Genomic DNA, 26,991 nt, shown 5'->3' with positions numbered 1-26,991 from the left:
CACCACGCCCAGCCTGGAACTCATCATTTTTAGACCCATGTTCCTTCTCCACTGTGAGAGCCCAAAAAGCAGGTTCCGTTTTGTTCATCATTCTATGCCTGCGCAGACGGCAGTGCTTAGCACACACGAGGCACAATTTGTTTAGCAAATTCAGAAGGTTGAAAACTTTCCGCACCTTTTCTACAGTTTTAAAGGCTAAGATCTTCTGATTCAGTGAAACCTGCATGTTTATCCAGTTCCAATTTACCTCTTTGAGTACGGACTCTAATATCGTATTCCTTAAAAATGAATGTCGAGCTTCTGCAAGGATGCAGGGTCAGGGACTTTGTCACCTCTAAGGCCAGCTCGTCTAGTGCGGCAGAGCCTGACCCACAGGTGGCATCTGACGTTGGCGCCTCACCAGCCTGTTCCTTCCACCACACAGTAACGATTCTACATGCAAGAAATATCCATGCCAGACCTCCAAATATGTCACAGCGGTTCATCTAATTTGGCGAGGTCTTACACCCTACCTTTAGAGTCCAGTAACCCTGTCCTGGGAACATTCTGACCCACCAATGCCCCTCGTTTAAGACAGTTCCCAGAAGAGCAGGACGTAAGGAGAGTGACGTACACAGCTCAGTGGGGCTCACGCTGTGACCTGAATACTGTTCCTCCATGGACAATTCTGGCCACAGAAAAAAGTGAGATGCAGTCCCCTTGTCCTCTTGCCCTTTAAAACTTGAAACTCCTAGCAATGAAGTTAGGAATTTATTCTTGGCAGATCAAATAACCCATCCAAGGGTTTGGAATGGGAATCTCCACATCTTCCTCAGTTGAAAAATATGAACAGGAGACAGCATCTGCTATGGTAGGAACGTCCGTGTTCCCACCAAACTTCATACGTTGAAACCTGCTACCTGATGTAGTTGTATAAACAGGTAGGGTCTTCGGGAGGTGATCAGGGTCATGAGGGAAGAGCTCTCAGGAGTAGGATCAGGGCTCTCATCAAAGAGGCCCGAAGGGGGCTTGTTCATCCCTACCCCACAAGGACACAGCAAGAAGGCACCATCTAAGAAGCAAAACGCCCTCCGCAAACACAGAACCTCCTGCACCTTGATCTTCAATGTCCTAGCCTCCAGAACTGTGAGCAATAAGTTTCTTTAAAAGTTGCCCGGTCTTAGGTATTTTGTGATAGCAGCCTGAAAGGACTAAGAGCATTCTTACTGTCGTTGTTTCACTACATTTGTCTACCCTATAAAGAAATCAGAGAGGGGGATGTGTGACTGTCACCTGCTTCCCTGATGCCTGTAAGTTCCCCTTCCTTGACGCCGTCCTGAGCCCCGGTGCCTCAGCCGACAATAAGGAAATCAGACATCCCAAGAACTCGTTATGCAGGTCAAGATCAGGGCATCTCAGATTTTCTTTCTGCAATTTTACGATAATGCCTTTTAAAAAGGTAAGACTGAGAACATTAATAACATACCACACATTGTAAATGCAGCACTGTTTGAAACAGCTTAAGGAAGGGGAGATAAAGCTGCCACCGTGGACGAATCCATGCATGGTAAGGATTTAGACTGTTGGCAGGGGCAACGGGTCAAGATACCCAGTTTCTGCACCTCGCATGACATGGGCAAATTGCAGACATGGAGACCCCGTGCCACTGCCTTCCACCCAGTCCCACCTGGCAGGACGTCCAGAGCCGCCAGGGGTGACGTCGCGTCCTCACTAGGAGTGGTGTTGCCACTTCCTGGTTTTGCACACACACCCTCCTCAGAAGACCAGCCATCCAAGAGGAAGGAGGTTCTAAACAGTGAGGCACAAACCTCGGCTGAGTTAGATACGGTCTGCACTTAATCCAAAGGCCTTCCATAACAGCATTTTCACTGCAGAGTAGAGAGGACGTGTACCCAGGGCTGGGTGGTTACCGTATCGCAGGAGCCAGGCTCAGGTGGGGGAATGATGCCCGGTGCTGCTCAGAGTTCTGTTTGCCGCCCAGCACATCAGGAACTTATCTAGTCCCTTCTTTCTTCGGCCAGTAGAAACATAGTTACGTCTTTCAACTTAAAAACACATTGTATCTTTTTAAATTAGCATCTTTATTGCATCTCCTGGTCCTAAGTCTCTTCTTGCTGTCTCATAAGGAAACCTAGCAAACCACATGGCCAGCCCCTCTGTGTCCCCACATTTTTGACACAATTATTTCCTCCAGGGGTGGCTGAGTCAGACTCCTTCTGTGTCCATCCCTGTATGTCTGTACAGGTGACAGTGCAAGGGTAATAACAGTGAGTACATTCAGTGGGGAAATAAGACGTGTGCTGTGAAAAGAATAAGAACACAGCATCTTCCATTAAAAAAGCATATGTGGCCGGGTGCGGTGACTCACGCCTGTAATCCCAGCACTTTGGGAGGCTGAGGCGGGTGGATCACGAGGTCAAGAGATCGAGACCATCCTGGTCAACATGGTGAAACCCCGTCTCTACTAAAAATACCAAAAATTAGCTGGGCATGGCGGCGCGTGCCTGTAGTCCCAACTACTCAGGAGGCTGAGGCAGGAGAATTGCCTGAACCCAGGAGGCGGAGGTTGCGGTGAGCCAAGATCGCGTCATTGCACTCCAGCCTGGGTAACAAGAGCGAAACTCCGTTTCAAAAAAAAAAAAAAGCGTATGTATGTCCTGGAGTCCACAAAAGATTTGAAAAAAGCAAAAACAAAACACTTGGGCCATCTGGGCATCAGAACATCTCTTCAGATGAACAATTCTGTGAATCGCCCTAAAACTCTTCTAGAAATAAAGGGCATTAACACTTGGTTTATGTTCAGCCAACAAAAATAAATCATCACAGATCAAAGCAGGCTATCGGACGACTTAAGCCACCCTGTAAAATTGGGGAAAAATGTCTTACACATCTCAGAACTCCAAGATGTTTTTATTTATTTCAAATTCCAATAGAATGAATATGTTTTCTCTAAATACTTTTATCACACAACTAAAACATCGAATTACTTTTTCAGAAATAGAGTTAAATACATCAATCTAGTTACAAATTCTAATATAAAGAGTACAAAATATAATGTTATAAATTGTATTTTAAAAAAGGAAATACAAATTTCTATGGTCTTTTGCATTTTACTGCCTCAAAGTAGAATTAACAAAGTTGATGAAGAATGAACATTTTCCCAGGCAGGCGGCCCCCAGGTCACTCCCTGTAGGCCTGTTACCAGGTTCCAGAGTGTTCTCCCACCAACCACAGCAAACAAAGATGTCCTCCTCCCTTAAGTCCTGGCCTGTGGTTTTTTCATCTTTTTTTGCTCAATGAATAAAACATTCTGAAATTAGAACTCACCAAAGTTAAAAGCAGTAAAACAACATATGCTACTTAAGACATTTTGAAGTGGAAAGTAAAGCTATCCGAATGCCGGTCATCCTTCCTTCCTTTCTTCCTTCCTTTTCTACAGCCTGGAAAGCTCTCAGAACTCGCTGGGAGTGGCAGAGGACGGTTTTGTCTAGTTTGAAGGAAGGAATGGTGCAGACAGTCTCCGGCCACAAAAGCCCAGGAGGTGCCCTCTTCCACACAACAGACCAAGACTGCACCCATGTTCCTTCAGCTCGAAGACATCGCTACTCACCCTGTCACTTCACTCTGTCTCCTCTCTGTCCAAAGAACAGATGGCGACCAGAGTTGCCAAGGAGAGGCATCATGGAGATGAAACTTGCCCTTTCTTGCTCAACCCTGCACACTGAAGGAGTGCGAAGATGATGAAAGCCACAGGCGCCGGAGCCGCGACCGAGGGGTTCTCGTGTGCTCAGTGACTTGTGCATGGTGGCCGGATGGGGCAGTGGCCTGTCATGCGAGGCGCTCCTTTCTCTGGCCAAGTAACTGTATCCAACTCCCAACTGCTACTTCCTGAAGCACCTGCTTTTCAGGAAACCAGTGTCTTTCTTGGTTTAAAAAAATTAAATAAGTAAATATTGGGGGAACCTCTTAAAGCATTTAATACTTTTCAGAGCCTCAAAGGCAAAATTCACTTGGTTTTGAAGCCAAATCTGTATGGTGCTGATGAGAATGAAATCTGCCCGTCTAAGATTACAGTAAGACCTTCCGGGAACCAAGCAGAAAGGTGGGCAGGTACAGCGGCCACTTTCCCAGAGAAGATTCTCAGTATCTGACTTTTGGGAGAATTTAAATATTCATTCTTCAAATTAAGGAATACAAGTGAATAACCTGAAGGGTTTTTAGAAGCTCATTAGCGGTGTGTTATTTGAATGCAAAAATGAGGAAGAGACGTGAGCGGGGGAAAGAGGCGGGTGCGGAAGGCAGGCCAGGGCGGAGCCAGGCCCCAGCAAGGGCGGGGCGGACAGCAGCGAGCCGAAAGCAGGGGAGAGACACCCAAAGCTGCAGTGTAGACAACCAAACCCTTTATTGTCTAAGTTACATTAGACGCAACACTGTAAAAACTCCTGTTAAGAAACAAGGAAACAGCAGATCGGGAGAGGTAGTAGAAAGTCTGTAACAGTCAGAAGACGACGTACAGAAGTGTATCATGCAGAAATCACCGTTTGGAAAAGAAGGGAGTCAAACAGTGGCTAAATAAATAAGAAAACACAAATCATATTAAATACTATGACCAAACTGACATCAACAAATTAACAAACCAACACAATACTGATGATCGGTGGAAGGAAGGGCCCAGACATCCAGGCATGCCACAGCTGGCCTCCAGGGGTGGTGTTCTTGGGGGACCCCCAGTTTGTCTGGGTGAAAACCCGCACTCTGCACCCCCTGCGTGGCCCTGCAAGCCGGCTGTCCTCCACCCCTCTCCTGTGAGCCAGGTAGGATCCAGCCCACGGCCGGCGGGGCCCCAGCACCAGCCCACTCCCCACCACACTCTCCAGGATGGAGACTCGCCAGCAGGACACGTCCAGCTCTAAAGGCCAACTGCGCTTTACCATGCTGCTTCTGAAACAGTAAAAATGTAGACTACACTTTTGTGTCACTTTGGGTACAGAATTTCTTTTTAATAACTAAAACACAGAGAAACAGGACCAAATCACTAATCCCTGGCATTCCTAACAGTCGTCATCCACTTTCAGCCAAGAAACCAACAACCAGGAAATGCAGAAATGATCACCATGGGGAAACTACCGAAATGATTCGACATAAATCAAAGAAGAGGATTCTGATGTTTCAGGTGGACAGAGGAATGTGTCTCCGCAACTTTGCTCAAAATAACTTTACAGAACAGTCAATTACAGTTGCTTCACTGTATCTGCATGACATTCCTAATTACACCAACAGGACACATCATTTTCGTACATACCTGGCTTAAGAATATCAGAAAAAAAAAGTAAAAAAAAAAAAAAACACACATATATATATATATGCATACATATATATATAAGCTAGCCAGTTACATTGCATTGTTTGAAAGTGTTGCAAGTAATCTGAACCGTCAAGTAATTTAAACTCAGTAACAAGTAGAATCCAGAACCAAACATTAACTAATAACAATAACAACAATAATAATAATATAATAATAATATTCAACAAATCATTAGAACAGGAAACCCACACTTTAGGGGGTGTGTGTATGTGTGTGTGTGTGTGTCTCTGTTTAAACAAGACTTTGTATCAGAAGCCCTCTGTCTACAAAAACTGCCCTACTCCATTACTGTATGAAGTAAACTGTCGCTCTCACCAGTATTAAAGGTTAGGATAATTTCTGTACATGTAAAATTATTGCTTTCTTGAAAAATATATTTAGCATGCTCGTTTTAATCCGTTTCCTGCCTTTACAAAATTTCACAATTAAAAAAAAACCTAGTAAAGCTTTTGCAAAAAATTTCACAGAACATTTTCATTCAAGGCAGCAGTAACTTTTGATAATGCATAAAATCATATGTGCAAAAATCTGAAAGTCTCAGAAATACTGCCATCACACACAGTGTCACGGCAATGGGAAAAGAAAATATTTATATCTGTGGAATACAATTTCAACTGCGTACACTGCATGGTTTAAGATCCTTTGCTATGGGCCTTAACCCCCACCACAAAAACTTGCATTTGCATTACTGAGGAAGAGGTATATAGAGCTTTCCCCCACCCAAGGGGCTGGTGATCCCCACCCTTTGTGAACAAAGTTCCTCATCCTGTGGAGGTCACCAGGCCCAGGGAAAAAAGACACCCACTCGCTGGGGTGGCACAGGGAAGCGGGGGAGGCAAAGAGTGGGGACAGAAGGCGCCAGAGCTCAGCACCCTAGCACTCTAGGGCTCCTGAACCTGCTCGTGGCTTCTTCTGCCATTACTAAAACAGGTCCGAACCGGGAGGACTCAGTGGCTAAATAATTTAAGACGTATAGTCTTCCTTTATAAGCAGTTTGCAGAATGTAGCCCTGTTACAAAAAGGTCCTGAGAATAAACAAGAAGCCTGCTTTTCTTAGTGTTCACTAGCTCTCTTCCGAAGCAGAATCTACGCATTCCCACAGACGTGTCTCCTTTGCCGGATTCGCTGAGTTCGAACGGTGAAAAGAATGGAACCAGCACACGGCAGGTGCACGCAGCCCCCAGAGGAATGCGAGGGAACCAACGAGTGATGCCCGTCTCATCATCGTGCCCCTCCACCAAGCCTGCTTCCCACAGCACCTGAACATCACCTCCTTCCTATTTACTCTTTTAAATACCCACTAAGACAAGGAAAGGCAGTAGTATGAATACTCGATCAAGCTCAAATCCACCACGGCTTGTTCTGACATCATCTCCACAGTCCCTCTGAGCGTGGGAGGCCCCTGAGACAGTGCTCAGCCTCGCCACTCTGTCCAACACACACAACAAGTATCTTTTTTTCCAGTGTCTCAAACTTGTCTCGAATAAGATAGATGCCTTGTGCCTCTACTGTGCCTGCCAGTACTACTTTTTATTAGAAGGAAATATGGATCTATGGGCGATGAGCACGTATATGCGTATATAGTATCTACATGTATTTCTAGAGTAGAGCATCTTCATTTATTTCTGAACATTTAACAAGGACAGGCATCTGCCTTTCGTTTCCACTCCAGTGCAGCGGCTTGGGATGTGAGGTGTCTGCTCGGGAGTCCTCCAGCGGTTCTTCCTTGGAGTGGCCAGGTCACGGTGGGAGGCTGCGGGGGCATCCATGAGGGTGCTGCTAGCGGCCGTGACAGGGACCCGGGGTGCGTCGGAACATGCCTTTAGGTTCCCTTTCTGAGAGGCACTGTCTGGACGGTACCTGTGTTAGAATGGTCTCTCCCCTGTGTGAGAAAAAGGAAAGAACAGTAGAAAAGCTCATTTCTGCCTTTTGGTTTCTAAATGCATTTTGCTTACTAATTTCCCAATCAACATCCAAGAACAGAAGCACTGACCTCCACAGAGCAAGCCAAGTAGGCAAAGACCCCCTGGCTTGAGCTGTAACTCATTTTATACGAGCAGGAGGTATTTTTAATTTGCCTTGCTGCCTTGAAGACAGGTGGCTTGAAAAATAAAGTCATTTCCAGTGTGATTGAGAAAGGATTGTTAGACGTCTCTGTTTCACATGTAAGAGTGGTAAATGACAGTATCTGAACTGGCTCTGGAGAAAAGGTTACAGGTTGGCAAGAAGGGAAGGAGGCCAAAATGTAGAATTTTATAGTACAAAGCAGATTTACAAGTGAATGATAGTTCCAAAACAAGGCTGAATCTGGGCCATCCTCACAAACAGAAAGGCACAGCTCTCACACAGGTCTGTCAGAACGGTGCACCCATTTCCATAAATAATTACCACGTTGGAAAAAGAGAAAGGTTATTATAAAGTGAATTGTGATACAAAACTAAGCATAAATGTGGGTCCACAGCTTTCGGAGAATGCTTTCCAATGACATGTGAGGCATCCCTGTTTGAACAATAGCATTTACAATCCGAGGACAAAATAGAGCATGGCCAGATTAATCGTACTTAACTGCATTAACCTTCAGCTCAAATCTTGATGAAGTGAAACTGACCACTGGAAATTAACATGCATACATCAACTAAGGGACTCATGTAAAATTCCAACTGGTTTCCAGCTATGCCTATAGGAACCCCAGAAATAATGGCAGGGTGTGTGTGTGGGGGGGTCTGTTTGACATAATGAATTAACTGCTTTTCTTTAGTTAATAGTTCCAGAAAACTACTTACAGCTGGCTCTGCGTTCATGACATCTACCAGTTGACATGTAGTGGAAGTCAGAAAGATACTCAACAAAATTTTATGAGGGGTTAGGGGGTGGACGCAGTGGTGGAGAGAGCAGTTTATTTGAAATGTAGGAAACAGTAACAGAATGAGAGATGTGATAAAACTTCCCTAAGTAGATGGTGAATCTCCTGCAGTAAATGGAGAAAGATTATTTTACATTTTTGTACAGCGACATCAGGCCGTGGAGAAATCTCTGAGGTTCTGATGGGAAGTATTCATCATCAACAGGGCTAAGAACCAATTCCAAATACGTCCAGGAAGGAAAATGGTCTTCGTATTTACCGAAAGAGAACTGGGAGTTACAGTTAGCTGTTGACTGTTTGGCCTTGACTGTCTCTGCAGAGCAAACAGAGAAATCGGGGACCCTAAGAAGTGTTCAAAGGATGCGTATGAACACAGGTGCTGTGTGTGCCTGGATTTCACGGGGACTGCACCCCCAGGGCACGCCCACCTGGGTATCTCTTCCTTTGGACCAGAAGTCACAGACTTGCATTGGGTTAGGCATCAATGGACCATCCCAGAAGCGACAAGGAGGAGATGGCCCTCTGTCCATAAAGGACTAACGTTTTACACTGCAGGGCTCAGAAGGCTTTAAAAATTCTTATTTTGGAAGCACTGCAAAGTCCGGATAACCAAACAACTAGGTGGTTAAACTGTGGTCACAAATCCAAATGCAGAGACGCCTATTTTCTCTTCATAACTGAAGGGATGTGTTCCAATAACTCATTTTTTAAGAGAGTTGCTTTAAGGTACTGATTTGCCAGAGGCCACCAAGTTATTATTCAATAAAGCAGCCCTACAGCATTTTTAAGAAATGAATAAACCATGGAAGAAAGGAGGCACAGAAATATTGAAATGAAGTGGACAGGCACATGGCCTTTTCCTCCTGAAAGAGTAGTCAAGAAATAAGAAACCTGCTTTTAGAAAATTTTTCTTTTCTTTTTTGCAGCTGTGAATTGTGGGCTTTTCGGTAATGCTGAAAGAAATACTATCTTTCTTAAAGGTATTTCAGTGTCCTAGGAATGGATACTGACTTTATGAGGTCTACTTTCTTTATTTTAATAAGGCAAGGGAAATGTGTATGTAGTGATGGGAGTGAATCCATGGCCCGCCCACAAAATCCCACCATGCCCAGGACAGAGGGCTCCTCTCTGCCTTCAGAAGAGCTCAGCCTATAAACGGGGCTTGCAGTCAGCCATGCAGGCAGTGCAGGTGCCTGAGGAACAGCTACGCAGGATGCTTTATTGACTAAAACTTTTTCCCAACAAGTTGTAAGTAAACAGGGGCTAGGTGACTGGAGTAATTCTGGATAAGTCACCAGGTCTATTCATGATTTTTGGTAGTGTGTTTTATTTAGAGAAAGTGGATAATGTGTTTAAGATGCTTGTTTGGTTTAATGAATCAGAAAAGCTTAAGCAAATGAGCTGAATTTCAAACTTTGATCTGTGATGCTGAGAATCTAAAAGTGATAACTGAAAATAGATTATGCATATATTCAAATGTACCAACCTATGTGATTTCTCCATCATTTGCATTATAATAGTTGCAGCTAAAAATGAGACAAATTAGGTCGTCATTCATTTTTTCATTTCCTGTTATTTTGATTAATGGAATTATTTATCCAGCTTAACTATTTTAAAATAACATTTAGAATAATAAGAAATAAACTATTAATCATAGCCTTTAAATTTTGGCAAGGAATCCAAACAAATCGAAACACCAGATTTCATATTTCAGCAGTCACTCTGGTCTTTTAATAAATCCCAAAACCATGAGGCTGGGGGGAATAATCTTTCTTGGTTTCAAATAGCATTTTAATTTCCAATGTTTAACAACAATGCAACAACAAAAAATTTCTCAGTAACACTAAAGAAACTTCCTAGTTTTTCCTCTAACATCCACAAGACAAAAACACCCAGATTTCAACATACTGTTTTCAAAGTGTTCTTTCTAATGATGAATGCTGCTGATTACTAGAAACTAAACATTTATTCAGTCCTGCTGAATAGATGACCAAGCATCTTTAAAAGACAACACGCACAAGCTCTTCCCCTCATTTAGGATTTGATTTGGAGGACTGGTGGTCCTTGGCACTGGAACTTCTTAATCCACAACACAGGAAAAGCACCACGAACAAGCACCAGTGGCACCGCTGGGCTGGGAAGAATCACCCACAGGTGTGGGTGCCCTCACGGGCGGGCTCCTGGGGCCCCAGGCCTGGACCCTCTCACCATCTTCTGGCTCGTCTACGATCGAGGCAAAAGGGTGAGATGCCTAGAGAGGCGTGCTCACAGCACAGCTTACGGGCAGCCCTGCTATTTACCCTGCGTCTCCGCCTGCAGCTTTCAGGCATCCTTTCCACCCTCACCACCTACCAAAGGAAGGTGTTCAGAGAAATGACTGCTCAACTATCTGGTTTTCATGGCGTGCTCTTTTTTTTTTTTTTTTTTTTTTTCAAGACAGACTCTCACTCTGTCACCCAGACTGGAATGCAGTGGCATCATCTCAGCTCACTACAACGTCCACCTCCCAGGTTCAAGCAATTCCCTGCCTCAACCTCCCGAGTAGCTGGGATTACAGGCATGTGCCACCACGCCTGGCTAATTTTTGTACTTCAGTAGAGACGGGGTTTCAGTATCTTGGCCAGGCTGGTCTTGAACTCCTGGCCTCATGATCCACCTGTCTCAGCCTCCCGAAGTGCTGGGATTACAGCGTGAGCCACCACACCCGGCTTGTGGTCTTAAAGTACATGTTTGTAACACAGAAGAGGCTTAAATAGTTCATGTGCTGAAAAAGACTACTACTAGTGTCACCAGGAAAGGAAACTACTTTATTTCTCCTCAAGCTTCAGGTGTGTGCTAATGAATGAAACCAACTTTAATTGATTTATTTATTTATTTTATTCTCAACTCTGACCTATGGGGAAATTAATCAACTTCAGCAGATTCACTCTGCCCTCGTGCCTGTTGAATTGTTTCACTGAGATAGACGGTATACTGTAATTTATCAGAATTTTCCAGTATAGAATATTCAAATATTAATATAGCAAAATAAAGGCAGTTGTTCGTTCTACAAAAACCAAGAATGTCTGCCTACCACACAGAGGGCTTCTGAACAGAACGTAGCAAACGACGTAACTGTACCTATCCTGACAATACTTTTCTCAAACTCACAGTTTTCCTGCATCCTCTTTTTAATGAATAATTAACTACAAGTCTCTTAAACCAAACAAAGAGAAGCATGCTGGCAGGTTCCAACAAAGCCACAAGACACCAAGAAAACATGCCATCAAATTGAGTTCATAAGCAAAGTCTACTAACCAGCTTATCAATGACAGGCATCTGTCTACACAAGCATATGTGTGTAGACATGTTCACGTGTGCTCACCACAGAAATGCTCTCCAAGCATGAGTTTCCTCCAGTTATGAAGGAAAATGGCTTAATTTTGGAATAAATAACAAAAGGTAACACTGAATGTGTGCTTTGTGGTGTATGTTCTAACTTGATCCACAGCAAATATACAACATAAGCACCACTGTCATTATTTTATAGATGAGGAAACTCAGGTCACATCATATGTCTAAGGGGGAGGATCAAAGTTAACGCCTCTACTCAATAACGCAATGTATTAGTCACTGATAGTATCTGGGCCTCTCCGAGTAGAATTGGCTGACCTTAAATGAATGTAAATGTTGATAACTATTATATACATAGTCTCTGCCAGGATCTTTCCTCACCACTTTAAACCCGTGTCTTCACCTGCTTGTTGGACATTCCTACCTGGGTTTCCACGCCACTCTCAAACTAACCTTGAATTCTATCTGGAAACATCAGCTCCTCCTTCCAGCCTTGGGGGACTGGATGCTCCCTGGGACCAGCTGCCTGACGCCAGACCTGGGGTCAACGTGATTTCCTCCTGGCCCTCACTTCCCACATCCAACCCCTATGTTCCGGTCCCTCAAATCTACCTGCTCTCCAGCCCATGCCAGCTCAGGACACCTTGTCTCTCGCTGGGATCCAGCTAAGCGCCTCCAAAGGGACTCCTGCCACTAGGAACCACGAAGCCCATTCTCAGTGGCACGTGACCTGCTCACTCATCTCAAGCCACAGCTCTGACAGTGTCAGACCTGCCTCAGGCTCTCTATCACTGTGGCCAGAAATTCATGAGTCTCAGCAAGGAGACCCAGTGCTCTTTAGACCCCAGCCCTGAGCCTCCGCCCACCTGCTCTGGCTCCCCTGCCTGAGCTGACCTCCACCCAGCTCCTACAATGCAATGTGCTCCTCCACTTGGGGCCTTCCACGGGCTGAGCTCTTCGGGAATGCCCATCCCTCTGCCCTCATGGCCTTCCAAGCACCTCCAGCCTGGATGGCAGAGCCCTTTCCGTGTCACAGCGCTGCCCTGCTCTGCCCTGTTTCCTCGACTAAGCCACCCAAGGACCTTTTGAACCAGAGAAGCAGGAAAAATGGTGATCTCACCTCCCCAGTATCCTGCACAGGCCTGGCACACAGTGGATGGTCAATGAACACTGCTCATGAGCGAATAAATGATTATCAAATGGAATTTCTAAATACTGTTTAAATAATTTAGCATCTATTATGTATAACTTATAAAAGTCCATCGACTTTAGGTGTCACATCAAATAATTTCTGCATGAATACACAGTGTTGCATGATCCAAAAAAACACTGCCATGATCCCTAGCATCTGAAGCCCGCAGGAAAAGAATCTGGTGAAACATGAAGGAATGTTAGTGAAATACTCTCAACACGAAAAAGAACATGGCTGCTAAAGTATGAATCACATTCTAGACATACAGAACTACAAAATGTGCTTCCATAAGTCTATAAGGTATCCTAAATTTAACACAGCCATTGTGATTTCTGTAAACAATAGAACTATAGGATAAGAACAAAGAACCCTAAGCTTTAAACCTCTGCCTATTACTGACGTGGTTTTCAATTATCCTAGCCAACAAAGCTCTACGGGAATGCTTAAAGATACAGTTCCAAAGTATGTTAAGGAAAATGGAATTTCCTCAGAGAATCAGACCATTCAGTGGTAAATCACCAAAAGCTACTTTAAATATAATGAAAGACAAGAAGTCCTATCAGAGGCCGTGATCTCAGATACAGAATTCAAGAAGCCAGCCGCCGTAGCCAGAGACGCATACAAATCTAGCTCCACGTTAATGCCACAGCCTGAACTGCCACCGTCCACTGAATGAAAGGAAAGCTGACCCACTGAGATCTTCACACAACAGTTAACACATACGCTGAGTCTGAAAGCCACGCGAACTCAGACCACAATGTTGAGTTACTGGGGGCTTGAAACGAAGGGCTGGTATGAAGTCTAAAGAGACAAAGACGATATAAATACATCTTTTCTATATCAGAATCACAAATGAACAATTATTCTAAACTCCCAGCATAACCAGTAAGTAACACAGAGATTATTTAAAATACAGTCTAAATGCTTTGCTTTTTGATCTCCTATTTCTCCCTGGGACAAAAGCCTTTTCAAGAGGCTTAGGTGGAATTAATAGCCAGCAAATAAACTGATAGGCATTCCTCAAGAATCTCACCAACTTGTTCATAGACCTGGCTTCCCACGCCTGTCAAACACTCCAACCAAAAGGCCAGGTCCTGGGTGGGTTTAACGAGTCACCTGTGTGAGCAGAAACACCTGTGGCTCACCCCAGCTGTAACATCAACTTGTAATTCACCATGACGGCCTGACCTTGCCGTTACCACACCCCACAGACACATTATGGTGACTCTTTTGTGTCAAGAGGGTTTTATTTCTTTAAAAAGGACAAGGCAGCTGCAGTGGAGGCCATGCGTTTGGAAATTTTTCCATTCCGTTTTCAGCAAGATGCTGTCTTTATTTCATAAATTGTCATGGCATTGTATAACTATGGGTTTTATTAAGAAAGGCCGAAGCTAATTATTTAAAAATGGTAATAAATGGCAAGGCTTTCTGTCAACAATACATGAAGCAAAGGCTTTTAACAACACATAGAAATTCTAACCAGGCAATAACTTAAAAAAAAAAAAAAAAAAATCCCTAATCAGGTAACGTCAATTCTACAGCCAGCCCAGCTCAACCACTAATTAGCAGGGGCCCTTGGTGAAGCCATTTCATGCCTCTTACCTTTTTCCGCTAGAAATAGACTAGAATGATTCTCAAGTTTCCTTTGAGACCTCACTAGATCATACAGAGTCTCGAGATCCCTTGGAGGTCTTAATCGCCCTCATCCTCACAAGCAACTGGGAATCCCGCAGACTACTGGATTTGTCAGAGCAGGGGACACTGAATTCGACCACCCAGACAGGGCTTGACTCTCATGGCCAAGAAACCCTTTCCTCAATGACAAAGGGGAGAGGAGTTTGTCTTTGGAGGGAGCCAGATGTTCTTTAGAGAAAGCTTGTGCAACACGGGTGTGATGTCCTCCAGGAGAATAACACGAGACCACCATGAGGGCAGACACCCTCAGCCGAGAGAATGCAGGAGACTCCTGCGGGCTGTGGGTGGGGGCCTCGCTACTTTAGAGCAGGACTCAGGACCACGAGCCTGCCGCTCTGTGTACACTGAGTGGTGTGTGCACACAGGTCACACCTGCAGGGGCAGGTGCATCCCAGGCACAGGCACACACTTTCAGGCACTCTGGCCAAGCCAGTCATGTTGGTAACACAGAAACAAGGCACAACACTGGACATGAAACTTCTCTTACAGAGTAACACAGAAAGAATGTTCCTGAAGGAGGCTAACCATGATTTGTTCTCAAGCAAACTCCTACCCAGAAACATCTTGGAAAAAGTGAGTCTGTAGTGTTTTCAGTCACCGCCAGTCCGTCCTGACTCCCTACTCCCCAACACAACCGACACCCAGCACCCTGCAGCCCCCGCAGGGAGGACCCCTGTGTAAGGACTGCCCACAGACTGCTCGGAAGGGTCAGATCCCAAGTCAAAGCGATAAAGAATGATTTACACATCTAGTGAAGAAAACAAAAAAGAAGGTCATGCTTCAGTGATGAGCATCACAGCCCACCTTTTCCCAGCTACCGCATCAAAACCCAGACAACCAATTCATCATGAGACCTACTTGTTTGGGGGCATCTGCAGGGGTGGCATGAACTTCAGAACCCCGGGGTCCATCAGACTCAAACACCACTGTGGGAACAAGCAGTTTGTTAACAGATGAGCATGTGAGCTTCAGAACGTGCACGTTAAATGAGTCCATTACAGATTAAGTACTTTCCCCCCCAAAAAAGACACCAGCGCCTAGCCTGTGGCTGGAAAATACCAATTTACCGTTAACACTTACAGTAAGAGACTGTGATAATGGCTGCCTGGGGCCACTGCCCTTTTTAATTCCGAGCTCGCAGCTGAAGAAAGCAATCACTGACAACATTAATTATCGGTGTGTGTAAGGGGCCCTCGTCTTGCATTACTTACCATTTGGCCTGTGCCATCCTGCATCAGAGCAGCTTCTGTGGGCATCCTTCACACTCCTGATAGAGACCCCGTCTCCCCGCCTGTCTAATGTCCCTGCGCTGCCTGATGGTTCCCAGCCTGATCGGGTTTAAGCTCCCTACCCACACAAGGGCCGAGGGATTCTGCAGCCCATCCTGCCCGGCCCCAAGGGGGCCAGGTGTGTCCCACAAAGTCCAGTCGGTGCCAGCGAGGACACCAAACCAAGCCTCGGCTGTGCTAAAAGGGTGCTTTGATGAAATGTGTGCTGGGGGCAATGCCGTTCATTAACATATTCATCTCTGAGGAGTCAGCGACTCTCTAATTAAAATGGAACACTCCAGACAGATTTACCTCAAATTAAACCACATGGCACATGGATACCAAAAAACCCCTTTCAGGTGTGGAGTGGGGGCAGCCGGTGTAGGATCCCAGAGGCAGACGGCAGCGCCCCCACCTGGAAGGGGCTGAAATCTCATTATGTCCCTGGCTGCAGACTGTCAAGCGCAGACTGAAGAGACCCCAGTTCCTCTGCTCCCCTCGGGGACAGTGGACAGGAGGGCGATACCTGAGTGTGCCCGCATGTGGGCCCTGAGGTGGCCGGGCTGGTGGAAGGTCTTTCCGCACTCGATGCAGACGAAGTCTCCTGGCCGGGCCTGCGTCCGGAGCGTCCCTGTGGTGGCGAGGAGGTGGTGGTGGTGGTGGTGGTGGTGGTGGTGGTGGTGGTGGCGGCGGTGGCGGTGGCGGTGGCGGTGGCAGTGGCAGGGCGGTGACAGGGCCGTGGTGGGGTTGGCGTGGAGGTGAGGAGCAGGAGAGCGAGAGGGAAGTGAGAGGAAAACATCATTAGTCTGTCTAACGTGTCATCATGTGAGGCTCCCTTCAGGCCCTGGTGACAACTGTCAGCCTTCATCTCGGCTCTGCTGACAGGCCAGGCACTCTCAGGACTGCAAGGATGCATAAATTACAGTGAATTAAAAACCGCTCCCCGGGACGGGAGGCACCCGCCAGGCTGTGCATCAGGCTGTGCGGCTCCGAGCATCTGCGGGCTGGGCCCAGCCATCATGCGGCCCTGTCAATTGGCACATCCAGCAAATCACAGTGACACCGCATGACAGAGATGAGGCTCACGGAAAACAGGGAGTGAGCGGGACAAGAGCCCACTACGACCTGGCCGCAATCCCGGGAGACCCAAGCAGAGCAAGTTAGCCACCAGGCGGCCCGCCTCTGGCCCCCTCTCCTGCCTGGCTGGGCGGCTCTGAGGCCCTGGCCCCAGCAGAGGGCAGGGGACACCTGCGAGCGCCAGGCAGCAGACCCCCAAGGTGCATGCACCTGCTGGCCGTCGGCAAGGTGGGAGGTCGCCAAGCCCCACGTTTTCCCCAAAGACGACGTGATGCCCCCTCGCAGCACTCAAAGTACTGGGCTTTGCGCTTCCCTCTGACCCAGAACGCCACACTTTATCCGCAGAGGGAGGCAGAGGGGTCTATTTATCTGCACCCCTTCTCTCTCTGAAGAAAAGGCTTATTTTCCACGTGCTGGTAGCTCCAAGGAAATTTCCCTGGCTGTGAGAGTCACTGTCATGCTCGATAGTAGCTCAGTAGGAAAAAAACAAATAATAACTAGAAAAAGTAATTTTTCGCAGTAATTTTTTCAAAAGCTGTTTTTCACAGCAGTTTTTATGCATCTAAAGGCTGACACTTGAGTGTGAACAGCAAATGAAGAGAATGACCAAAGGCGCTTTAGTCAAATTGGTTGAAAACAAACCTTCAATATTGTTTCTCTTCCCCAAATTCAGAGAAGCTCAAAAGGTAAAAACATGAAGTCATGTTTACACTACAGATCGTGCTTATAGAAATAATAAAGAAATGCAGGAACTGTGAGGCATGTCTTGTCAGAGTTCCTCCATGACAGATCGTGAACCTGAATCCGAGCGTGTAACGCCTTAGCCTCTGACTGCTCAGCGTTCCCACGGCCTCACGCACAGAGGAGGAAGAAACGTTTCAGTCAACACTCACATTAACAGGGGACCGCTGCGGTGGCTCCGGCCTGTAATCCCAGCACTCTGAGAGGCCAAGGCGGGAGGACCACATAAGCCACGAGTTCAAGACCAGCCCGGGCAACAGAGCCAGAGAGCTCGTTCCTACTAAAAACGTAAAAGCTACCCACGCAGGCGGTGGTGCACGCCCACTCGGGAGGCCGAGGTGCGAGGATCACGTGCACTCAGGAGGTCAAAGCTGCAGGGGGCCGAGGTCACACCGCTGCACACAGCCTAGGTGACAGATTGAGACTCTCTCTTAAGGAAAAGGGGAAAGAGAAAAGAAGAGGAGAGAGAAAAGAAGAGAAGGGCAACGAATGGAAAGGAGAGGAGACGGATGGGGAGGGGAGATGAGGAGGGGAGAAAGGAGGAAAGGGGAGGGGAGGGAGGGGAGGGGAGGGGAGGGGAGGGGGAGGGGAGGGGAGGGGGAGGGGAGGGGAGGGGGAGGGGGAGGGGAGGGGAGGGGGAGGGGAGGGGAAGGGGAGGTGAAAGGGAATGGAATTGGAGGGGAGGGGAAGGGGAAGGGGGAGGGGAAGGAAAAGGCAGGAAGGAAGGGAGGGCAATTTTTTTTTGAAGCAGTCCCCTAAGGGGGGGGGCTTTATAATTTGTTCCCCATTCATTTGCATTGTAAATGCCACCCAGTGGCACTCCTATGAAACTAATTTCTGAACACTTCAGTTGTCTGGATATTCCTAGGTACAATCTAGACTGCGTCTACATGTGGATCTCACCACACCTACACAAGATACTAACGACGACAACATGCAATGTCATCTGTGTCTTACATTCACAACTTTCAAAAGCTAAGTCATTATTATCGTTTTTTCAAGCAATTATTGGAGCTATTTCCTATCCAAATGGGCAACAGAGCCAACAGGGACAGCCCTCCCACGGCCCCATGCTCACCTCCTTGAATTAAGTGTGGATGAGTACACGTGCGCACACACACACAGGTGCACACACTCACAAGTGCACATGCACATATGATTTTCCCAAACATTTTACTATATCACTTTCTCGTATCACTTTCTCTTTACTTTTTAGAGACAGGGCACTTGCCCTATGGTCAGTGCTATGATGCCCAAGCTACTCCACCACTGCCAGTTAATCAAAAACACTCCCAACTTCATTTGCATTGAAGGCCAGCTGGTGAGCACACAGCTCCAATGTTCTGACCTCAAAATTCAAGTTGTGTTTGGAATGCGGATTTAACAGTGAAAGAAGAAGGCCTGGGGAACTTTGGAGAGGGACAGCGGCCCTGCGAGGCTGCATGCTGTTATGTGGTGCTACACCATCCACAGAGAAAGAGAAGAAAGAGATTCTACAGAGATCGCATCGCAAGGAAGCACGGAGCTCTCATCGCCATAGCATGAAGGCCTCCTTGGTATACATGATTTTTTAAGTCCCAGTAAGAAATACCATCTAGAATTATCTCATTTGATTAGCTTCAATTTCTTATTCTAAGATTTATCATCTAGGCTGGCCATAAGGTCTGAGAACACACATACTGTGCTACGACTGCCGTAGCAATAAACCCTTTACGTTCTGTTCCTCTATGTTTACAGACTTGGTAGTCACACTGCAGATACAGAAAACGCAGTGGGTCTTAGATCTTCTCAAACGTTCAGAGAACCCCTAAGGGAGGTAACAATAGTTCTTTCCTTCCTCTTTGGGTAGAGTCTTTAGACTCTGCTTATCTACAGAAACATCATCCAGTCAAACGCACATGGTGGGAGAGGAAGTCTCTGAGACTTCTGTTTCCTAACTTCTGAACAAAAGCTGTCTTAGCGGTGTCCTCCAATAGCAATATTCTCTTTATACATGGAACGTGGCCACTGCAAAATCACAGAACACACTTCTAGCACCCACAACTATTGCATGTTCACGTGAGATAACTTCTTATGCTCGGAGACCATTCTCTGTGTATTCCTACCTCCCAAAATACAAAATGGTGCTATAGCAACATGTCTGATCAACGACCACGGATAGGGAAGCTGTGGTCTTCTGATCTGCAGATGACACCCAACTAGGAGACATCTAACAGATGCATGGGATGAGGAAAGAAGACCGAGAACTACAGACACGCTTATATAATAAGACAAGTTAGAAAGACCAATTGACCAAGGGAGGAATGAAACAAGATTCTACACTCATGACTCAAAAATCAACTACAGGCACACCACAGAAAAACAAACAGCTGGACAGAAAAGTCGAAGAAAAAAAGTCCTAGGGAAGTTTAGTTACTCCAATATTCAGCAACACCCAAAAAAGTAACTCTAGCCTGCACAGATTTCCCGGGCTGGAAATCAAGTCTCCGCAACAGGAAACATTCACGTTCTGGTCGCCTTTCCAGTAGTCAGAACACGCCGAGGCTGCTGGGTTCCCTTCTGGCTACAACGATTTAAGGGCGTCAAAAACAAACATTCAAGTAAGGAGAAAGGAAACGTGGAAGGTCCTGGAGACCAGGCAGAGTCGACACAGAAGGCCCCGGAGACCAGGTCAAGGATGGACGCGGAAGGTCCTGGAGACCAGGCAGAGGACGGACGGGGAAGAGGGATGCTGGGTCCAGGAAAGGCGAGAGAGGAGTGCCTGAAGGTTTGGAGGACCACCACACAGGAGAGCTCTCGGCCAGTTCTGATGGCCTCCGCAGAGTCCTGCAGGCAGCGGCCACTCACCAAAGCCGGGGCCCAGGAGGTGCCGCGTCCCTCACCGGGGGGGTCCCATCTGGAGGCCCAGGGCTCTTCTCGGCTCTTCTCAGGTGTGCTGACCGAGCATCTAGATGGGCCGGCCTCAGGCACTCTACCCCGGGAAGCTAGGATTCTAATAATGCACCTACTAACTGGCGTATTCTAAGACAAGAAAGATGAAAGGCCTGCCCTTAAGAAACGCAATTGAGAGTAGACTTAGTAACCAAAACCGTGCTGACTCACACTATGTCTCAATGTGAATGTGCTGGAAGAATAACCAACCCAGGATGAGCGGATATGCTTTGTGACTAGTGCTTTTCGCATAGGAAAGGTAAGTATTTCGCCTCTCTCTTTAAACAAAATGCCTTAAAACCGTTTATCTTTTTAAAATGTCTAAGAAAAGGAAAAATATTTCAGCCTACTTTGGCCTTCAAATCCTATCATCTGACATTTCAAAACCTTACAACTCACTTCTACTTCCTTAGAAACGTCAACTACACCGGCCACAGGGCAGCTCCAGGGCCTTTTAAGAAGCGGGGACGCACCTTCCAGGTGTCAACCGACAGCTTTAGAACTCTCGGGGGGAGCAGGCTGTGAGTGCGTGACTGATTCACTCAGGAGTCTGGGGGAGCCAGCGGGCGTCAAACCCACCCGTTGCTCTGCGGGGAGGTGGCTGCCGGGGGAAGGACGGAGCGGGCCAGCCGGGGGCACCCGGCGTCCTCAGAAGCGCAGCCCTCCCCACTCAGCCTTCCCTGCTTTGGGTTCCAAGAAAACCTGCATCTCCAGAAGTGACGCTGGCATCACGTCAAAAGGCCACCAACAAACTTCCTGTCCACTTAGCGGCAAATAAGCTGCATGACTGAAAACCCTGCCGTGGCCGAGGGAACTCACTCGCTTTACCTGAACGTGGAAAAAGTCGAGGCATCAATCCGCAGGATGCCGCATTGTGCCTCCCACCCACGACAGCCTCCGGAGGTTACACCATCTGCCCAGAGCCCACGGGCAGGGAGAAGAAATGAGGATCTCAGACCAGGCCTCAGGGACCCCAGTTCCCAAGTCACATCTCAGCCCAACACATCCCACGAGATGCCTGGGTGTCCAGGCCTTGGTCTCATCCTAAAAAGTTCACAAGGCCGGGAGCGGTGGCTCACACCTGTAATCCCAGCACTTTGGGTAGCTGGATCACAAGGTCAAGAGTTCGAGACATACTAGCTAAATGGTGAAACCTCGTCTCTACTAAAAATACAAAAGCTAGCCGGGCGTGGTGACACACGCCTGTAGTCCCAGCTACTCGGGAGGCTGAGACATGAGAATCACTTGAACCCCGGAGGCGGAGGGTGCAGTGAGCCAAGATCAAGCCACCGCACTCCAGCCTGGTGACAGCGCAAAACTCTGCTCAAAAACACAAGTTCACAAGCACTCAGCAGGTTCTTCAAAGCAGGAATGTAACCAGGATGGCTGGAGGAAGGCCTTGGCCGGCAGAATCTGTAAGAAGGCAGCAGCCCGCGACGGCTCCTACTGGAAAACATCTTGGGTGAGCGTCCCTCATGCCTCAATACCACCTCAGCCGGCCAGGGATCTAGGCAGGCTCTGAATGCCGGCTAATCCAGGAGCTCAGCAGGTGACCCCAGCACCCACTGGGACATTGTCCCACGGTGGATTTAGGGGGCCCTCTGCTGACATCTCACCTCCCAGACCCGGAATCATGCCCCGACAGTCCCACGAGCTGCCCTCAGAGGCCATTTCTAATGGGGACCACTTTCAGAAACCGCAGGCTTTGATGGACAATTCTACCCAAGAATGGTTAGCCCTCCCAGGTGATGAACTCAGAGACTTTGCTTTCTCTTTTAACAGAACTTAGGTTTTTAGTGTTCTGGATGTTAAGGGAGAGTGACCTTCAATCTATGTTCAAGGGCAGGGCACTGTCCAGCGTGTGCCCAGAGGAGCAGGAGGCAGCTGGCAGGCCCTTCTCATGTTTACTACCAGAGAGCAACACTAAGTCACAGGGAGAAGCGAAGATAACCCTTTTCAGGTATTTTTTTCAGGAATTTTTGCATAAATTCAATTCTCCAGACTTTACAAGGTAAATACATCCTCTGCAAAGCTTTGCTTACTAATACTAGAGCACTCATTAGGCATTTTTTAATTATAGATATATAAAAATAAAACTCAATCGCCCTGAATGAATACTCTTTGTCTTCTGAGAGACAAGGACAATGAACGTCTACAGATTCTTTGTTTAAAATGACAGAAACATGGTGTGTGAGCTGCCTGCTCCTGTGGAATTTCGATGTGGAAGAAACATTCTCAGCAGGAAGCAGGGCTTGTGGCCTCCTCCCAGGGCCAGCATGCAGAGGGCCACCAAGCCCAGGCAGCGTTCCTGAGCGGGGCAGAATGCAGAGTCTGGAAGAGCTCTCCACACCCGCTGTGCTCCCAGGCCAAGGCAAGGGAGCAGCTCTTGGCTCCGCAGGGGATGAGGCCGCCTGGCTCTGCCCTCACAGGCCTTGGGCAGACAGGGGTCAGCAGCCCTGGCCTTCCCAGGCTGGCTCTGGAGGTCTCACGTGGGCCTAGGAAGAGGGGGCCCACACATCTTACCTCTGTGCTCCAGCCCAGGGCCACCAACGCCCCAGCCCTGGTAGAGGGTGGCGAAGTCCTTTGGAATGTACGTCTTAAAGATGTTGAGGATGTCCAGGCGCTTCTCGTGCCCCTCAGCCACCGGCTCCTGTTTGATGGAGTGTAGGATGGGGGGTGCCCCAGCAACAACGGGCTGGGCCTGCAAGGCCACGTCACCCCTGGACCCCGCAGCACAGGTGGCCAGAGTCCTCAGCTCCTGGGCCGCCTTCGAGGGGGGCTCACGGGGAGGTAGAGGAGGGGCACCCCCTTCGCCCTTTGCAGGAGGTGGACCCTGAGGCTGAGGGCTGAATTTGGCTTTCAGGGAGTCCGGGGCACTGTGCTTATTTGCAGGGACAAAGCCGGCCCCCGCCGGGGGGACCCCAAACTTCTCCACGGGCTTGCTGTTGGTCGAGGGCTGAGTGCCCGCCCGGGTGATGACAGTGGGCGTGGGGGTAGTGCTCCTGCTGAAGCCCCCGCCACCCGGGGTGGGCACCGGTTTGGAGCCTGCCTCCTGCCTAGGCTTGGCCAGGGGCCCCTGTGCGGCCACACCATGTAGCTCCTGGCCGTGACAGGGTTTGGTCTGTCGATACCCGTCAGGGCCGGGCGCCCACAAAGCGCAGGGGCCTCCGGAATGGCTCTCCTTATTCTTAGGCATGCTAGCGGCTTTCGAGGCCACTCCCAGGGGAGAAGAGCCACTCTTGGGCCCCGGCACCCCCCCTGGCACCTGAGTGCGGGTGAACCGAGCCAGGAGCAGAGGCTGGCATTCTTTGCCACCAAGGGCAGGCGGGGGGCCCGTGCGTCCGCTCCGGGGAAGGAAAACCAAGTTACTTCTGATGCTCTTGCAACCCTTGGGCTGGATCCACGGGGGAGCCACGGAGTTGCAGCTGACGCGATGCCAGATGCGTTTGTGCATCCACAGGACCTCGGGGTAGTAGGTCTTGTGGCTGCAGTAAGGACACGGGTGAATGACCAGCGCCGCCTGCAGGGAGGAGGCCACCTCCTTATTGCTGGGGTCATCCCGTGTCGACCTCACACTCAAATCCAGCGGCATGAGGTCTGGGGCCAGAGCCCTCTTCCCTCCCCCAGAGTGTTCCTTGTTGTGCAAATCAGACAGCTTCTCTGCAGGGTGACCCGTCTGGCCCTCCGCGCCCGTACTGGAAGGGAACTCCACACCATCGCCAGGGCCGGGCACCTCCTGCTTGGGCTGAAATGCTGGCATCTTTAAGTCCATAGAAAACCTGTGCTGCTCCTGCCTCCTACAAGTCTCTCTGCTACTGTTTTCAAGTACGGACACAGAAGCTGCGATCCCCGCCTTGGACTCGCCAGCGTCCCTTTCTGAGGCGTTCTCTCCCAGCTTGTGACTCTGGTCTCCATTGGAGAGTGCAGTCGAAGTCACCTCTTCGGAAAAGCAGCAGCGGCTCGGCTGTCCCCCTGGAGGAGGCAAAACATGAAATGGAAGTTACCATTCTCATCAGCACACGGTGAGACGCAGGGCGAGCACGGCCGCAGAGTACTCCAGGCGCAGCTCTCTCCAGCTGGACAAGCCAGCCCGGAGTCTGGGTGGCTCTTAGCAAATCCATGAGGAGCCACCCAGACAAGAACAAGAAGGGGTTAAGTCAGGCAGGAGTTCTTTCCTCAACTTCAGGGACTCAAAAGATCACAAGGGAAAGCACGATAGCGCGTATCTCGTTAACGTGTATCTCGTTACGTGTAACTCCGCTGTCCCAGCTGACAGAGGGCGGCTGGCCTGCTAAGACCCAGGAAGAAAATGAATTGTTCCTAACAGTGTCAGTTTTGTATGACTTTCAAGGAACTCTGCATTTAATCTCTTGTGGAATCTTCACAATCATTCATGGCAGGGTAAGAAAACCAGAGAAGTGAGGCGGCGTCCACAGCCACAGAGGCAGGCTTGGCCGGCAGCTTACTCGCCAAAGGACCCCAGGGTCTGCCTCCGAAGCTGCTGGGCTGCGACCACCTTCCACCTCCGCCCGGGGCCCCACCCCTACGCATCCCTCCTGTGAGGTCCAATTCTCAAGCCTAAAACTCGACGCCACCAAGTGCCCCAGAGGCCCAGGAGCCAAGGGCAGCCGAGCTACCCGCCTCCACGCCGCCACCTGCTGGCTGCCCGGAGAAGCTCGGCGCCCGAGGGTCAGACGTGACAGTGTGTGACTGAGCCACCGTCCGGGATGGGCTCTGTGCCACGGAGGGCTGGTGCAATCCCAACCCTCCCACTTTACCTAAGGAACGCCGCGGGACGGGGAAAATGCCACCAAGGTTTAAGGCTCTGCCCAAGTTGGACGAGACCACATGCACTCGGACACAACACAGATTAACAGAAATTCGGTTTTATGTTTGCATTTACGGCCTTGGGTTTACTTAAATCTAGACATGGAAACTGTGAAGGCGTAAAGATGCTCCCGGGTTTCCGGAAACCTCTGAACTACAAAGAAAACACAGGCTTCCTCGCCGCCAGCTGCCACCTGCGGCCTCTCACCTCCGAGCCGGGCCTCGGTGGGTGTCTACTCACAACAAGTGCCCACGTGATTGGTTAAAGGTTTTTAATGTCCAGTAGAACACAGGGATCTGCTAACTCAGGACATTCTTTTAAAATGTTTTAACTATATTTTTGGCAATAACACTTAGGAATCCAAGTATATTTTTGGCAATAACACTTAGGAATCCCATCAAACTGGTAACAAACCTATTCCGATGGGTTCTTCATCGGGGTGCGAGCGCGCCTGTCGCTGAAGGTGCCTGCCCGGATCTCAGGGACACAGTACCAAATGCTGGTTTCCAGTTAGTGGGCAGTCAGTGAGCAAATCGCACAGCAATTTTAAAGGATCTGTCCGTGTTAAAGAATGTTAGCAGTAAGGATTCGTCAGCAGAACTGGTGAGATGAGACAAAAGAGGAAGAAACTCTCCAACACCTACCGGCTCCTAAAAGCCAATATTTAAATAAAGTCAGGGCTGGAAATGGTGGCTCAAGCCTCCAATCCCAGCACTATGCGGAGCTGAGGCAGGCGAATCACCTGAGGTCAAGAGTTTAAGACCAACCTGGCCAACATGGTGATGCAAAGATTAGCCAGGTGTGGTGACAGGCGCCTGAAGTCCCAGCTACTCCGGAGGCTGAGGCAGGAGACTCACTTGAACCTGGGAGGAGGCGGCTGCAGTGAGCCGAGGTCATACCACTGCACTCCAGCCTGGGCCACAGAGCAAGACTCCATCTCAAAAATAGTAACAGTAGTAATACAACATGATAAAAAATAAATCGATGAAGCCAGGTATATTAGTCCGTCATATGCAGACACTGATAAAAGAAAGGAGGCAGCAGCACTAGGACGCACCATGGGTCAAACATGCATTTCACCTAGAACTCAGCGCAGGAAAGAGGAAACGTTGGCCTTCATTTAAGTCAGAGTGGTGCTCAGTACATTCAACTCATTTTTAAATATTCGACGAAAAGCAACATCCGGCAGAGAGAGATCTCATTTTCCCCGCAGCAAAGGGACAAAGATTTCCAAACACACATGTTCAGGACTAGCAGTGGAATCTGTAAGCGGAAACAGTGCAGCTGTGTAACCTGCCGCTGTACATCTGTGAGGTTTGCAAAGACCGTCAACGCTTCCAAAATGTTCCCAACAGAATCACAAACATCACCTGGAACTGCCAGTACCTCTGACCAACACACTACATGATAAACTAAAAGCGAATAATCTGGCCGGGCACAGTGGCTCACACCTCTAATCCCAGCACTTTGGGAGGCTGAGGCGGGTGGATCACTTGAGGCCAGGAGTTTGAGGCCAGCCTGGCCAACACAGCAAACCCCATCTCTACTAAAAACACAAAACTTAGCCAGGCATGGTGGCCAGCACCTGTAATTCCAGCACTTTGGGAGGCCGAGGCAGGTGGATCACTCGAGGTGGATCACTGTACAGGCCAGCCTGGCCAACATGGCAAAACCTCGTCGCTACTAAAAATACCAAAA

The 26,991-nt window shown here is 48.5% G+C and overlaps 1 protein-coding gene across 5 annotated transcripts in view; it reads right to left on the bottom strand.

The window, feature by feature from the left end:
- Positions 1-2,891: 2,891 nt before the first annotated feature.
- ZNF516 (zinc finger protein 516) overlaps positions 2,892-26,991 on the bottom strand; it is a 133,794-nt gene continuing 109,694 nt past the window's right edge. For all 5 annotated transcript variants that reach the window (XM_039463764.2, XM_010336718.3, XM_010336717.3 and 2 more), the window contains exons 3-6: positions 22,989-24,437; positions 16,243-16,347; positions 15,307-15,374; positions 2,892-7,247 (exon numbers count right to left, since the gene is read on the bottom strand). In XM_039463764.2, coding sequence (XP_039319698.2) covers positions 7,188-7,247; positions 15,307-15,374; positions 16,243-16,347; positions 22,989-24,437 — 1,682 coding nt within the window. In that variant the 3' untranslated portion in view covers positions 2,892-7,187. The remainder of the gene's footprint in view (positions 7,248-15,306; positions 15,375-16,242; positions 16,348-22,988; positions 24,438-26,991) is intronic.

Source organism: Saimiri boliviensis, chromosome 13, assembly GCF_048565385.1.
Source record: "Saimiri boliviensis isolate mSaiBol1 chromosome 13, mSaiBol1.pri, whole genome shotgun sequence".
Taxonomy (NCBI): domain Eukaryota; kingdom Metazoa; phylum Chordata; class Mammalia; order Primates; family Cebidae; genus Saimiri; species Saimiri boliviensis.
The sequence above is the reverse complement of the archived record's forward strand: the minus strand, read 5'-3'. Positions and strand labels throughout refer to the sequence as shown.